General features: G+C 38.1%; 1 protein-coding gene across 1 annotated transcript; it reads right to left on the reverse strand.

Annotated features, from left to right (window-relative positions):
* Positions 1-2,514: 2,514 nt before the first annotated feature.
* Positions 2,515-15,496, reverse strand: LOC139131201 (arylsulfatase B-like). The gene is made up of 17 exons (XM_070697167.1): positions 15,397-15,496; positions 14,391-14,476; positions 13,833-13,928; positions 13,408-13,519; positions 12,909-12,960; positions 12,423-12,526; positions 12,063-12,178; positions 10,710-10,804; positions 10,309-10,410; positions 9,409-9,475; positions 9,112-9,209; positions 8,717-8,853; positions 7,867-7,931; positions 7,358-7,478; positions 7,003-7,067; positions 6,363-6,452; positions 2,515-2,922 (listed from the first exon to the last, which is right to left on the reverse strand). Exons 2-17 carry the CDS (start codon positions 14,452-14,454, stop codon positions 2,750-2,752), a joined length of 1,557 nt encoding a protein of 518 aa, XP_070553268.1. The 5' UTR covers positions 14,455-14,476; positions 15,397-15,496; the 3' UTR covers positions 2,515-2,749.
* Positions 15,497-17,044: the final 1,548 nt, after the last annotated feature.

The raw sequence follows: 17,044 nt of genomic DNA on the forward strand, positions 1-17,044 counted from the left end.
GGCTAGAGACAGGATGAAATCTCTAGAATTACATCACAAACAAAGTTCGCCACCAGAATTACGCAATTACAACACCAGCGAACAAAAAACAGAACGAAAAACACACTTGTGTTCACAACAAGATATAGCCCATACATAAAGACACAAGCTATCAAACTAGCTCTGTGTGAAAACTGGGATCACATAGAAAAGGACGAAACATTAAGGAATTTTTTCCTAAACAACCGATCATCGCTTACAAAAGAAATACGAACATCAGCGACACACTGATTAAGGCTAAAGTCCATTGCATTAGAAACAAGTCAATGAACGAACGAACACATTACGATCCAAACATAGGCATTTTGGCTTCACTGCTAAAAGAACAGGAGATCAACAATATCGACATGACATAAAAAAAAAGATATACACATATCTTAGGCGACTGAGGAAGAGACCGCTCTGGTTTCGAAACGTGGGGATAAAAAAAGAGTCACTGCTGTCAAGGACACATCTGACTACGCCCACGTCTCGCCATGGGTAATTTGAAAATTAACGACTCGCTTGTTAATTTCCGCACTAACAGCCAAACACAACTCAGACACTAAACACACCAAAGCACATACAAGACGAGATGGCTGATGTCTGAAGCCACTTTCCCTTTATTACACGGTAATATAATATTGTATAATGTGCAATTTTAAAGTTTTGTATCCAGAGTAGAGTTCAAATGTAACTGATGAATTTTCCCGCGACGAACAATTGTATTTGGCATGTCACCAATTTTGTTTTCAGCGGGAACAAAGGGTGATATACTCGTAGATTTGCACATTTCTGCTCATCAACTTTGACTACATCTCGTAAGTGCCTACCGAACGAGAAATTCCCGTGTATGCAATAAAGTAACATTACATGTAGGATTTCTCCACTTACTGAGTACATGGCGTATTTCAATAAGCAGAGAGGTTATCATTATCATAGACTCTACAGAGTTTGCTTGGAAGATGCTTATAAGGCCATAATTTTTATTACTTGACTTAATCTATTCGACCCAATAGTTAAATTTTGAACAGAATGCGGTGAGTGACAATGTAACAAAAGTAAAGCTAAAGATTTCTAGTCTGAAAATGTGTAAAGAGCAGAATACTTTTGAATCAAGCCACCTGCGACAACGCGTTGTTCTAGTTGCCGGAAGTAAGTACAAGAAATTTATCATTTCTAGCCGAATACACGCTTAGGTTCATAAATACTGCATCACTCACAAAGTACAGTTAATAAGAAATGATGCAGACAAAGCCTGTATGCTGTATGCTGTCTCTATTCGTTGTGCCAGTTTTGCTTAAAATCAGATACATATATTACTTTTATAAGTGGGAGTAAGCGAGCACAAGGTCGACCTAATTGCAAAGCGTCCTCTTCTTGACACCAGGGAGGAAGTCCCTTAATAGATGTGTCATTAGAGCTGTTAACAGAAGAAAACGACCTCTGGCTCAATACCATGGTACCATAGCTTTACACAATTGCATGGCTTTAAAAACTGAAAAGATATCAAATCCTAATTATAACATTACTGCCTCTGGTACAGAAAATAAAATAACTAGTTGGCGATGATAAGGAGAAGTGCCATTGGTTTGTGACTGACTATTTACTGTTTCCATTGAAACGCAAATAATCTGTATTTATCCACAGAGAGCTTAAAGGGGAAGTTCACCAAGGATGATTTTTACATATGTGGTAGCTCTGTGGTCATTTACCCAGGAAAAACTATTTTCACCATTTATAACTCGCAGGATTTTTTACAAAAAACGATAAAATAGTACAGGAAGTTGCCCATGTAATTTGAATCATGGGAAAAAAGCTCCAAACTTGGAGCTTGCATAATGTGATATGGAAGGGACCATCTTCGGACGGGTATGGCCCCCACATTGTCCACTCACAGTAACACAGTAGTAAACAGCAACACAAAATCTGACAGTGGAAAGTTTATTATAAGTGATTCATTGTTTATGCAAGAATAAACAGTATAAACAAAAATTATGTAAATACGCACAGCCTGGTATAAGCATGGGTGAGTGGACAATGCCATACCCATGGGAAAATGGTCCCTTCCATATCACATTATGCAAGCTCCAAGCTTGGCGCTTTTTCCCATGATTCAAATTACATGGGCAACTTCCTGTACTATTTCTATCGTTTTTTGTGAAAAATCTTGCAAGTTATAAATGGCGAAAATAGCTTTTCCGGGGAAAGTGACCACAAAGCTAGCACATATGTAAAAATCATCCTTGGTGAACTTCCCCTTTAAAATCTTGTCCATTTTGGCCGTTTGCGTCATCTTACATCAGCAGAAATGACCATTTAAGTAAGGGTACAGCAGACGAATAAGTGAACTGGAAAAGTTTGATGTAGTGCTAATATTATTGTCGACAAAAGAAATCAAGCAAATCATGGTGGAGAATCCGGTAACATGAAGTTATAGAACTGGTACACACGATGGAGAGATGCATAACTAATCATATCACGAATGCACAAAACTTTGGTCTTTTTTCAGTATTCCTTTAATATTTAGATACAGCACTTACATTAACTAGAGTACATCTAAGAAACTACAGTTATATAGACAACTCCCTTTTGCGACCAAAATGCCCGCGAGTAAGGAATCGACACTAAGTATTGTGTTACGAATTTGCCTCACATAAAAGTGAAACTCTGAGTACATCATCACTGAGAATTTTTTCTTCATACATTCCTTTGTCACACTGCGAATTCTTTAACAGAACCCTGGGCTCCAGTAACCTTCATAGAGTGTTTGGTCGCAGTTTGGAATTTCAGGGGGAAACAGAGGCGGGACCGACACCTCTCGGTAAGCGTCCAGTTTACATTGCAAGAAATGAAGCAGACATGGATAATCATCCGCTATGTTGTACTCTTCGTAGGGGTCATCTGAAACATGGGGAAATAAGAGTATGAATATTTGTCACCTGCCTTACAACCTTGCAACTAATTAAACTGTAACGCATGGTTTGCTTTCCTTACTAATAAGTATCTTGTGAGCGTCCGTTTCTTGCATACTCTTAAACGTATGTCACAATTCTTTGAACGCTGTCTGCAGGTGCGAAATGCGCTGTGAATTTGTTAAGAATTCAATTTTAGTCAGTTCACGTGAGAGTCAAGAAATAGATTCTATATTGTTCATAATGCACTGCATATAGTTTGTATTTTCAATATACTTTAAGTGGAACAAAATTCATTTAAATATTGTAAACCAGATATGAACTGAATATGCTCACGTGTTTTACAACAGGTTCATTAATAGTCGGTTAACAGACTAGAAAATTTTAGCATTTATACATAACAGAACAATTTGACCTACTAATGTGACCCCTAAATGGAAGGAATGACTTTGACAAAATTTGGCAAAATTACAAACTTAGTTATTAAGCATTGAAATCGACTGCTGATGACTCGACTTGACATGTATTGACATTTATCAGATACTACTGGATGCATGAAGTAATGCAGTATGGCATGAATTACTGCATACTTTTTAATTGTTATGAAGTTGTGTAAGACAATTGTACCTTTGACCTGTCTTATATCAAAGTGACAAATCAACGAGCAAGGAGATGTTATGCAACATTTGCAGACCTCAGGATATAATCACTAACCAAAACACACGAACAAAGACACGAACAAAGACAGACGTTGTATATTCTGACAGCAGTTCGATTGAGCACACGAGACGGAGTGGAAGACAGATTTCTGATAAGACTAGACGTGTATACGGTCTACTGCTAGAGTAACTATCTCTGACGCGGATTTATTGTATTATGTTTTTCAATATTCCTGTCAATAAACCACATTCATACCAATATAATCGACACCCGTGTGAGGCGTGTAATAAGAACAATCAGATATCTGTGATATCATTACATGTAGCAGGTTTCATCAATTTTCGCACAGAGTTAAATCAATAATTACAAAACTTTATTTAATATGTGAGTGAGCTAATAATTAACTTGACACACCCAATACTTCTCAGTACAATTAAATATTTATCAGATCAATATCTGTAGCAAGTTTCATCAAATGTAATGCTGTAATTTTGGAGTAATATCACCAACTACAAAGTTCATGAAATAGGCAAATGAACCCTTAATTAACTCCACATAACTAAATGCTTTACACCACAATTAGATATCTGTCAGATCAGTATCTGCAGCAGATTTTATCACATTTGGTGCAGTTATTTTGGAGTTTTATGACTAATTAAAAAACTTCATAAAATATGCAAATGAGCTCATTCTTAACTTGACGCTGCCAAATGCTTGTCAGTACAATTAGATATTTATCAGATCAATATCTTTACCAGATTTCGCTGATTAGGGTGCCGTAATTTCGGAGCTATATACCTAATTACAAAGTTCATTGAATATGCAAATGAAGCCTTAATTAACTTGACACTACTAAGTGCTTTACACCACAGTTAGATAATAGTCAGATCAGTATCTTCAGCAGAATTCATCAAATTTGGTGCAGTTATATCACAGTTATTTGACTAGTTATAAACTTCATAAAATATGCAAATACGCTGTTTATTAACTTTACACTGCCCAATGATTCTTGGTTTTATTAGATATATATCAGATCAATATTTGTTGCACGTATCATCAAGTTTGGTGCAGGAATTTCAGAGTTATGTCACTAATAACAAAAGTTTATTAAGTATGCAAATGAGCAGATAATTAACATGACACTCACAGTATCATCATAATACGGCTAGTTTTGTTTTGTTTTGTTTTTTTTCCATAATGTTCTGAGATTGTCATCTGTGAAAAGTTTCATAAAATTTGGTGCAGTATTTCTTGATATATGTCTACACTGTCATTACCGTCTCCATAGAGAAACCATATTGTATGGAAAAAATTTGCACTTATATAACCGTGACGAAAACTTCGATAAAATACATCATTGTAACAAGAGGAACATAAACGTATGTTACTTCTAACTTTGCCAGGTGATTATGTACAAAGATAGCTGTGTTTCATAATGCCGGCAAATGTGAGAGAAAGCGGCAATTTACCGGGGGTGATGAACAATGTACAAATCACTTGCTTGTGCGTTTAGGAAAAACCATGTCTTTTGTATTTATACTGCATGGGTGTTAATATAGTCAGAGCGGGTACTCAGACAGTAGTTTGTCAACTTAAAAAACAACGTCAAAGGGGGTTTTCTCCTTCATCATAATGAGCTAGAAACCAGTTCAAAGTTACCTTTTTGATCATGATTGTCACTGCAAAAAAAGGTTCGAATTATTCACTAATGCTCCACGCCTAGGCAAAGCTGCTACCAGATTTCACCATACTTTTCCCACCCCGATAAATAGAGTAAAACCCGCCATTTTGTCCCTTTGTGACAGCAGCACCTATATCATTCTTGTGTCCCACATATGTATGAATGGATAATATGCATGTTTAACACCTGGATACTTTGGACCATATTTGCACATATATAACCATGACGAAAACTTCGTTAAATAAATCATTGTAACAAGAGGAATATAAACGTATATTACTTCTAACTTTGCCAGGTGATTATGTACAAAGATAGCTGTGTTTCATAATGCCGGAAAATGTGAGAGAAAGCAGCAATTTACCGGGGGTGATTAACAATGTACAAATCACTTGCTTGTGTATTTAGGACAAACTATGTCTTTTGTATACGTATACACATGAGTATAATTATAAACAAAGGTGGTACTTCGTCTCCTTCTTCCACTTGGAAAAGCAAGTCAAAGGTACACCTGCTTCAGCGTCTTTATGATCAAAAATTGCTATTAAGTTGTGACTTTCAGCATGAATGTCACTACCGATGAAGGATGGACGTATTCACAAATATTCTACGCCCAGTCAAAGGTTGCCCCGAAAATTTAACCATGATTTGTCCACCCCAGGATAGGTGGACAAACTGGCAATTTGGTACAGTGACACACACACACACACAAGGACAGACAGACAGACATGGCTATGACATTAGCCTACGTGTGAACACGTGAGCTAAAAAGTAATCTGTTGTGTATAAACCCCCTTCAATGTCAAAGGACGTCGAGAAAATAAGGTGATGCAGAAAAGGAACGGCAGAAATGGCATGAAAAACAATCCAAAAAAAACTTTAAATGCAAGTCAAAATGGCTTGGGGTTTCATATCAAAGTTAACACAGACGAATATTTGGCTATCTAACTTCCAAACACAAACTTTAGAATATGGACTGTGCGGTGATTTCGTTAATAAGAAGGAAAATGCAACAATACACCGACGGCCGTGAAAATGCTGCATCCGCACTAAGTCCGCGAATCTCAAAAACAAAGGATACAGTAACTTACTTCGCAAATCAAACAGCCATGTTGTAGTATCTGCTACAGGAGGAGAAGCTACAACGTCCATACCATTATAAGGAGGCTTGTACCGATCGACTGTAGAAGATACATAAGCGAGCCATGGATTACAGTATCATTGAGTACCAAAGTTCCCGAGCCTTCCTGACTTCCGTCTATCTGCTTGCCTACCCGTCTCTATCCTTCCCTCTTTGTGTCTCTCAGATTTCTTCTTATCGTCTGTTTGTTTGATTGTTTGTTTGCTGTGTCTGTCTGGTGTTTGTCTGTCTGCCTGTCTGTCAGTCGGTCTATCTCTCAGCTAAAGAACTTTACTACACACGATCAAGTTTTGTAGTACGCCATTAAAAATGCAAAACTACACCAAGCAAGCTATGACATGATACTAAGGTAAAATACACTCAATATTCGGCTATGTCTAAAGCAGGTGTTGTGACAAACAAAAGTTCACATATTTTTCAAGATACGCGGCTATCTTAAGAATGCAGGAAGCATATTAGTGTTTTCAACATAATTTGAAATTTTTTTGTATCAACATTTATCAGCCATTGAATTTTCGATGGAAAGTCTATTGCTTTCGTCGATCCAGCAGTAGTTATATAAATATTTGGACAAAGGTAGAAATACTCACAAAACGCAAATACCGGCTGTCTTGCGATCGCCGGGTAACCTTCGATTAGTTTCCAATCGCGATATCTGTAAGAAGAGTTAAGTTTATGTTATTATCACACTTGCAGGGATGTAGACTTCCTGATTGATAATCTTGGGCAACTTTTAAACATACTTATCTTTAAAACTAACGTCCTTTATTGACAACCAAACTAGCCCCGAGGAACTGCTGCACAAAAGTCTCGTGTTTTGTATGGCCGTGAAGTCAAGAGCGCCCCCTCACATACTTCGCCATACTTGACAAATGAATACAACAAATGTACTCTCTCCGTAATAATTGCCTATATGCTTCCAAGGATGTAGTTAGAACATCATACCTAAGAGCTGCTACTGTGGTATGTTGTGGAAGATCTTCATCAACCACAATGAGGAACTCAGCACGGGGAGACTGGGAACCCGTGGACAGTGACTGCCATATGTCAACACCGTCAATTTCATCTATCATGGTCGATTGTGAACAAAGGCAACGTTAGAAGACAAGTTTATAGGTGCTTTGTCGAATATATTTTCATACATTTAATTCACTAGAGATCTCTCTTCTGAATTTGTCACGGGGCTGCAACGTGCAGTGCTGAACGCTTTGTGATATTGCTGTAACAATCCTGTACCGATTTGTCCTTGATTGTAACGATTTCAAGTCTATTTTGTGCTGAGCAAAGATATTTCATAAAAAATTTTAATCGGGGCAAAAATTCCTAATGTTGTGATCTCCTTCCTGCTGATGACTGCTAAATGAAGTCAGTCGAAGTCTGTTAAAACACAAGCGATGAAAATTACTTTACCGAAATGACTTTATCCGACAGAAAATACAAATATTCGAACTCACGGGTAATAGTGCCTTCAGCGACAGATTTCACAAGTGTTGGGTACATATCAGTCACGTGATATAATCTACAAAACGAAATAGAAAGTAACACTGCATACCTAAATGTGTCTTGAACATATTATCAAATGAATGCGCCTCGGGGATAGATACTTAGACTCTAAACATTTTCCAATGCTTTTCATATCTACCGTTTCGCGGGGAGGGGGGACTCATTAGAAGCTCGTGGATTTATTTATTTATAATATTCATCCACAGCGGACACGATACGAGTACCGACATAGGATAGGATGACTGAAACAGGTGCGAACCACCTATACAAAGCCAGTCACCCTAATGAAATGAAATATGTACAAATGAAAAAAGCAAACAACAATAACATACAGGAGATAAAAAATGAAGAAAGTCTAAAACAAATCAAATAAAATCTACATAGGTCTACACCTGCTACACAGACAACGAGAAATCCACGTACAAGTGTTGTCTGGATCAAAACAGTTGTAAAATTTATCCCAAATTTATTTAGTAAAGTTTTCAGCGTCTCAGATCAATGGAAATTGAAAATTGTTCTTTCCTCAGAGAGTTGTAACAGGAGTCCGACCATTTCGAAATTCAAATATCACTAGATATTATGCAATATTCTGTGGTACAGATTTTAGACTTGGTTTGGCAAGGTTTAACAAAGTTTTCAGCTCCGGGGCGAGCATTTGCTTACAACAGTGTCTCAATTTAATCTCTACAGTATAAATGACAATTAATATTGATAGAGATTTGTCAACATCACTGGCTGAGGAACGATATCTTTACAGTGTTTCTGTCATGTAAAATATTCGTGATTGTGAAACATACTTACTCATAGTTTCTATATCCGGTTTTCTGAATTCCTTTCCCAGCAATAAGCCCGGCTGCTTTTATACCTCCTTCGAAGTAGCTTCCTTTGCTACCCCTGTATGGCCAATTACTGGCCATGAATCGAACTGAACCACCATTCTAAATTAAGGTGAAAGACAGGTACAAAGTTTTTCAAACCCGAGAAATTGATCCATTGAGTTACGTATTATGCTGTCACACCTACATGGTAATGGTATGTGCCGAGCTGCCTTCCAGTTGAGCGAGCATTGCAGTAATATGCACAAGTATATATGAGCAGAGTAATTGCAATTAGTCGACATGTTTCTAAATGTCACGTTGTCAATTGAAAACGCTTGATCAGAGAATGACCAACCGGCATCATGATACAATACTTACATCACTGTGGAAAATTATCAGTGAGTCGTCAAACATTCCCTTCTCTTCCAATTTAGCACGGATATCACCAACAACATCATCCATGATGGTGACTTGACCTGACAAAATCAAAATACATCGAGTAAGTTCGCTCTGATTTTGATCAAGTTGCTTTAATTGTACCCCCTTGCGTAACAAACTTTCAACCCTGCATTCTCCGCAAAGCCAAATGCGTTATCTGATGTCACAGTGAGACCATAAAATTTGTAATATTCTTATTTTGAAACGTTCAATAGATGAGGAAACGAGCTTCATCACCTGAGTAATTCCTTCTGGCAAGGTCTGACACGGAGTCTGCGTATAAAGCTGCCCATTCAGACGGTACCTGGATGACAACGAACGAGTAAAGGAAGATGAACACACATTGAAATGTACTTTCAGTCTCATAATTATTTATCAGAGATATTGATACTGAAGAGGTCGAGAGCAAAAGGTAGAGGTAGAGAGGTAGAGAGAAAGTGAGAGAGAGAGAGAGAGAGAGAGAGAGAGAGAGAGAGAGAGAGAGAGAGAGAGAGAGAGAGAGAGAGAGAGATCTTTTATTCCTACAAAAGTTGATCCCAATATTATTCATACTTATTACCCCACGAAGTTTGGGTCAATTAATCAAAACAATTATTTTCAACGTGTCTTTCCTTTGAAAAATAAGGTTCTATTGCATGTACTATTGAGTGTGAAGAAAATTTGTAATTTAGTTTTTTGTGTGGTCGTATTAGCTAATCGGGCCGAGTACATATATGATGGATTTTAACGTCTGCTCTCTTTAATTTTTGCCTAACGATGAAAGAAATTATATTGATTAGAGGTAGATGATGAAATATGTGCTTGGCAAGCCGGACTTTGCTGTATGTGAACATCAACAAAAGCAAACGCTCGATACCCCATCGGAGACGTACATATTAGTTTAACAAAATGAAAGCAATAAAAGTGAAGCAGGCCTCCCCAAACGCTGTCATCTTCATTATTTGAAATTTGGTGGCTAAACTTGATTTTGAAAACCCGCTGCGATTATCAATTAACCTTTCCTCTAAAGTACGTTCGATCCCATTACCAGTACAACAACAAAAGGCATGAAGCAAGCAAGATAATCATCAGACTCAAAAACATGTCGGAAAGTTTACAGCTTTAGAAATTGGAAGGAATTTAATTCCATGTACTCACCTCGGGGGGTCGGTGGGGTTGTTGGAAGGATACTAACAGAAACATCGGGTCAGATTTATCATGGTCGTCAATGTATTGGAGAATTTTATTTCGGAAGAGTTCCTGTTGAAAGATGTAGTTTTGTCATCAAGACAATTGCAAACATTGTATCACTAATGATAGCTGCATTCGAGAGTCTATACGTAGCACATGGTATTGGAGCAATCGCAGAACGCATAGGACAAAATATAATATATATGTGTCAGATTAATTCTCTTTATGTCACTTTATGCTTTGCTAAAGTGTGCAGGGCATTCGAAGCTATGCCATGCTATGTATACTATGATGTTTTCTCTGCCATGATATGCTATGCTAAGCTGTCGTGAGATACAACGAGTTATGTCGCATAGAAGTACATTTACCGTTGAGTATGTAGATGAAGCATTGACCCGAATGGATGTTTGGTTGGCAATGTCCTCGTGCAAATCAACACCAGAATACTTTCCAGGCACCGCTCCTACGGTAAATCGAAATTCCGATAGACTGTTTAGCTTTTAAATTGCTCGGACAGCGTCGAATACTAGTATTATATAGCTAAAACAAGGTAATCCGCCACATTTGAATGCATGAAATCGTTTTCCGAAGATATTTAGCTCTTACTCTCCGTCAGCAGAAAAAATAATCGAGCCAGGGTTTATGACTTTAAGCACAGAGAAACATAAACAGAGTGGCAACACTTGCATGCCTTTTGTTCCATGGTCGTCTCGGTAGACTATTGGCTTTTCATATTAAAATGAGCTTCAAAGGTGTTAAACTTTTTGGAGGCCTTGTTTGTGGTTGATAATTACACGAGATTATGCGAAAAATACGACGAGATGGCATCGTACTGCCAGTCGCGTAGCAACCATAGTTACTTTGTGAGCTCTCAGGCCAGAAACACTGCTTCACGCCAATCAAAACATAACACGCCAGCAGTTTCATAAACATGTCCTTCCTTGACGCACGTGTAAAAGACGGTATGACTGACCGTAAACCATTGAGTAAAACCAGAGAGTATCGATAAAAGACTTTCAAATTTGGTTCAAACACACTCATTAAATATTCATAAAAATATGAGAGGAATTTTTAAAACGGTAAAACTCATTTTCCTGAAGCTCAAAACACTCCCGTTTTCGCCAGCACGTCAATTCTGCTCAGCACCACACGACAACAACAACACAAACTTTGCCGAACATATTTTCGCTTAACAATTGGCGAAAATCCGAAAATTACCGAAGGATTCATGGTCGGCACTCTTCGGAAAAGAGAGGCGAGAGCAACCTGAGGCGAGGCGAACATGGATGGGTTACGTAACCGCTTCACGCCTTAAACAATACCCGTTGCCACTCTATCTATCTTTCTCTATGCTTTAAGATAGTATGCGCCTCAAAAGTGAAAGGCACATTTACTTAAACTCTTTACTAAACTCTTTACCAAATCAAGAATAAAAATCAGGGGTCACCTAACAAAGTTCGGTACTAGCAAACCAAAGTACCTTACATTTACTTATATTTGAAATTCAACATGGCCATCCCTGTGTTAGCTCTGTGGATATAATAAAAAAGTTTGATTTTCGAAAAAATGTATGGCAGTGAAAAGTTTTCTTACTCCAAGAGCATTAAAACAAGCCTATCAAGTGGTAGATCAGAAAAGAATAATAAGAACGCGAGAGTCCGAATATCTGTCAACGAGGCGCATTCTACCTTAAAATTGCCTGCATTGGCGTAATTTCTTACCGTATTCAGAAAGGTCATGAGTGTAGTAGTCCATTCCTCCTTGGTAAAAGCCATAAAATTTGTCAACACCACGACTGTTTGGGAGATATTCTTCCTTGCACATACCCAAATGCCACCTAAAAATCGCAAATTCAAACACCATATCTCAATTTTCTTGTTCAGCCAATAACGTAAATGTTTTATTGCCGATCTTGTACTTGATAAGAAACCGAAAGTCGTCAAAACCGTCCTAATCAAGTCTTATCAAACTGTTGGAGTTTGAATTTGAAAAAGCACATTTGTGGTTTGGAGCTCAGTTTCTGGAAGAAAATTGTGACGACAAAAATAAAAGAGACTTTACAGAGACATTTGGCCACTTACTTGCCAACGGTGTATGTCTTGTAACCGACTTCCCTCAATGACTCGGGCAGCGTTTTAAGGTCAGTTGGTAATCCGATGGGTGCACAAGGAAAGAATTGAAGGTGCTTAAAGATGAACAAGAACAGCGTGATAGTCTAGGACTTTGGGGACTTTTGGAGCTTAGAATCCTTCAATTTCATAAACATGTTGCAGCGGAAGATTTAAAGGGGATAAAATTTTATTTTTCCGAGCTTGAAGTGAAATTCGCAACCTCGTCCCCAGGTTTATGCTGTAGCGTTTATGAAGACCTCATTGTGATATTTTGGAAAAGTAGACATTTTCCCTTTATTGTTTTTTCTATCCTTCAACTGTGTTTTCTCCTGTATTGTCCGACTGGTAACTGTGTGCGACATTGTTACAAAAGAGCTACAGCTGTGAAATGGACCGTCTGAATCACATATTTTAACAAATACTTATCAGTATGATAGTCGATTGATGAAATCTCACCTGGGTTCCCGTGCGTGACGCGTACTTGCCCGTCATAAGAGATGTACGTGTCCTACCATTACAGTATGAGAGAGAGAGAGAGAGAGAGAGAGAGAGAGAGAGAGAGAGAGAGAGTAAGTATAAGTAAAGAATTTGCTGTCTCAATGCGAAGCCTATACAAATTTATCCGCACACACTAATTCTTCATAACGAAGCGTATATGTAGCTCACATGTACATGTCAGCCAGGCTAGTTATTTAGTAGAATGTCTTCTACAATTGATGTTGAATAAGAAATTCGCTTGAGTCGTGAACAAATTTACCAGAGAGATATTCAGCAATGAACATACTCAAACAGATTCAGCCTAGAAATGATGCTAACGTTTGCTCTCGCTTTTAGTGATAAAGCAATGAAACAGACTTGTCTCTTAATTGCAACAACTTAGTATCATTACCATAATTTGTCGAATCACAGTCCCTCCACCTTTATTTAAGGGACTGAGGCAAAAGGAAATACTCACGGGCTGCAAACGGCCATCGTGTACAAGTTCTCCAGTATGACGCCCTCGTCAGCCAGTTGTTGCAAGTTCGGTGTGATCATGGAGTTGTCATGCCAACTCAAGTCGTTCCATCCTACCAAAGAGAAGCAGCTTGCTTAAATTTAGCCATTTTTGTAGATGTCAAAAATATATCTCTTTAATTTGACGGCACTGTGTCATTGCACCAGCTCTACGAAGACTGATACAATTACCAGCGACGTTGAAAATATTAACAGCACCCCTCGCCCCCCGATTTGACTGGTTTGAGTGTCAACATATTATGCTAAACTGTGCTCACTTATGGTACCCAACATATCGCATGACATGTATTTGTCATTGCACTACTTTCCGTGAAGAATTCAAAGTCCGTAATAAATGGTGACGATTTCAACTGCTAGTAAACCCACCCAAGTCATCTGCAAGCATATAGATGATATGTGTTGGGGACTGCTCCTCGGATGAACTCGATCCAGAATTCGAGCCAGAGTCCGAACTAGATCCACCTGTTAAACGTAAAACAACATTACTGTAATCAAGACTGTGGGTTTTCATGAGCTAAATATGTCATATTAATTTCCACTAGTCTGTTGTTTCTCTGTATTTTACGTGCACAGAACCAAAGTGAATGAAATTTCTGGACCAGAAAAAAGTGTACAAGAGACTTAGTGATTTCGATCCCGATCCCAAGAGGTGAGGTGTGTCGAGGAAAAGGCACTAGATATATGAGACTGTGCAGATTGAAAGAGAGAATAATTTATTATTCGAGATTGAAGATACGAAGGATTGCAATATCTGTGACCAATGTTTCCCATGATAGATTGACGTATTGATTAAAATTGAGTCAGAAGAAGAGGGGAAACACCAGGGTGAGAATGACAACGGAAAACTTCCCTGGTCCAGACTCACCAGTCAACACAAGAAAGAGAACGTGACAATTTTTATGAAATTCATTTTGCTAGACTTACCAACAGCCAGTATTACGAACAGCATGATAAGCAGAAATTTCGTTGGTTTCGCCATTTTTACCATTTCCCCACATGAATATTGCCGACTTTGGAAACAAATTTAAAAAATTATATGGTTCATTAAAAAATTCTGTAGATGAATGAAATTTGGAGCTGCCCATTAAAAGATTTATTCTATGATCACGAAAGGGTGCTGGGTTGTTAAAATCAATATAGTGGTAACATCCGAAAAGCCAAAGTACAGTGCAGAGAATTGCCACAATATGGAAAGGCAACTTTGAATAAATTCCGCCCCAACGTTGTTTTCCCACAAGTTTTAATACGTGTCTCTGATGTATAAATGGAATCTAGTTCCCAAAGTCAATAGCGGTTTCGCCTCGGAAAAGAAAGTCGGTGACAATGTGGCAGATTGCTTATTATCGTACAGGCTCTGTCTTTGTATAACTTTGGTTTTACATGTAATTACGGTATCACGTCGGTCGCATAATTGTATACACGTGTAACTTCCGGTGTTTTGAATGTCAAAAAATGGCGGTAAATTTTTGTAAAAGTAGACAATAAAAATTGCGTCAAGTCTTTATAGTGTACACTTATTTTGGGTATGTAGGGCAGTACTTTTTATCAAAACGTAACAGTTTCAGCATCAGAACTTTATGCTTAGAAAGCCCATCTTAATCTATGAAGCCTTCCTGCTCGGCCTTAGGCCTCAACGGGCCGTCGAAAATATTTTTTGCGCAACTTGGGAAAATCTCCCCACTTGGTTAGTGCCCTGCCATAGCTTTCTTACACGCGAGCCGCTGAATGAGACAACGATAAGTCGTCGGCCACAACCACGCAATGTTACTCCAATGACAGAAAGAAATCCTGACCGGTCCATTGACACAAAAAAATAAGAAAGGCGAACAGATACGTATGGGCTAGACCGAGAACACACAACATGACAACAACACGAGACAACTACCAGTATGATAAGACATACATCGGGAGCAAGAAATGTCATAGTTACCACAGATTGCTTCGTCCACGTTGTCTGCTAGCAGCAGATGCACTGTGAAAATTTTGCTGATAAACCGGCCGTTATATAAAGTGGATGGACACATACTTACGATTAGTAGGATAATTGAATGATTTATTAATGGATGCATAAAATAAGGCAAACATTTTTAAAGTGCCATCATGTCATAATATCGGATTTGTGTAAATCAGAGCAGCGCTTTCTATTAATGTGAAAACAATAAGGTTTGCTTCTTATGTCTTTTTGCTGATCCATTTTACGACCTAAAGATATATTTTTTTTTGTTTTTTTACACAGACAAATTATGCGTTGGTCAGACACTGAGACAGAGTAAGCAGTCCTTTGGCTAGCTTGCAGGCTTTAGGTTGCACCAAGTCCACAGTAAAAATCAAGCATTGCTGTGAAGGTCTTGAAAATCCTAAAATTAATACTGCCAGAGTTTCCAAAGTCTTGAAGTAACACGCAAGAGACACAATCCCAAATATCTGACTGGATATTGGTGCCGTCGCCTTTTTATACTCAAATGGTTACATAAGAAAATATAATAACAATCTGTACTTTCTATCGATATGCTAATTACTGGTCTAAAGATATCCCCACTTGTGACTTATTTAACTTCTAGGGGGTTCCAAACATAACTAATTGAATTCACAGACAAATAGTTCCATGGTCGTCTCGGTAGACTATTGGCTTTTCATATTAAAATGAGCTTCAAAGGTGTTAAACATTTTGGAGGCTTTGTTTGTAGTTGATAATTACACGAGATTATGCAAAAAATACGACGAGATGGCATCGTACTGCCAGTCGCGTAGCAACCATAGTTACTTTGTGAGCTCTTAGGCCAGAAACACTGGTTCACGCCAATCAAAACATAACACGCCAGATATTTCATAAACATGTCCTTCCTTGACGCACGTGTAAAAGACGGTAAGCTTATGACTGACCGTAAACCATTGAGTAAAACCAGACAGTATCGATAAAAGACTTTCAAATTAGGTTCAAACACACTCATTATATATTCATAAAAATACGAGAAGAATTTTTAAAACGGTAAAACTCACTTTTCTGAAGTTCAAAACACTCCCGTTTTCGCCAGCACGTCAATTCGCTCACCATCACACGACAACAACAACACAAACTTTGCCGAACATACTTTCGCTTAACAATTAGCGCGAAAATTACCGAAGGATGCATGGTCGGCACTCTTCGGAAAAGAGAGGCGAGAGCAACCTGAGGCGAGGCGAACATGGATGGGTTACGTAACCGCTTCACGCCTTAAACAATACCCGTTGCGAATCTGCCTATGTTTGTTTGTGTTGAATTCAAGGTCTTGAGGTCTTGAAGGACAGTGACCTTGTGAATTTTCTAGACTAACTTAACTCAGGTCATGAGTTTGGGGGAAATGACCAACATAACACACCCATGTTCAAAAAAGAAAATTTTTCAAAGAAAAAGCGTTCTTTTACAAATGTGATATTAAAGGAAATAAGAAATATAAACTCTAAATACGCGAGAGACAGTCTGCAATTAAAGTTTTAGTCTCTGCCCTTGATATGTCTAATATGAAGGTTCAACTCCTGCAACATTAAACTCCATCTTAACAATCTCTGATTTTTTCCTTTTAATTTCTACAGGAAAA

The sequence above is a fragment of the Ptychodera flava genome, chromosome 4 (assembly GCF_041260155.1).
Source record: "Ptychodera flava strain L36383 chromosome 4, AS_Pfla_20210202, whole genome shotgun sequence".
In the NCBI taxonomy this organism is placed as follows: domain Eukaryota; kingdom Metazoa; phylum Hemichordata; class Enteropneusta; family Ptychoderidae; genus Ptychodera; species Ptychodera flava.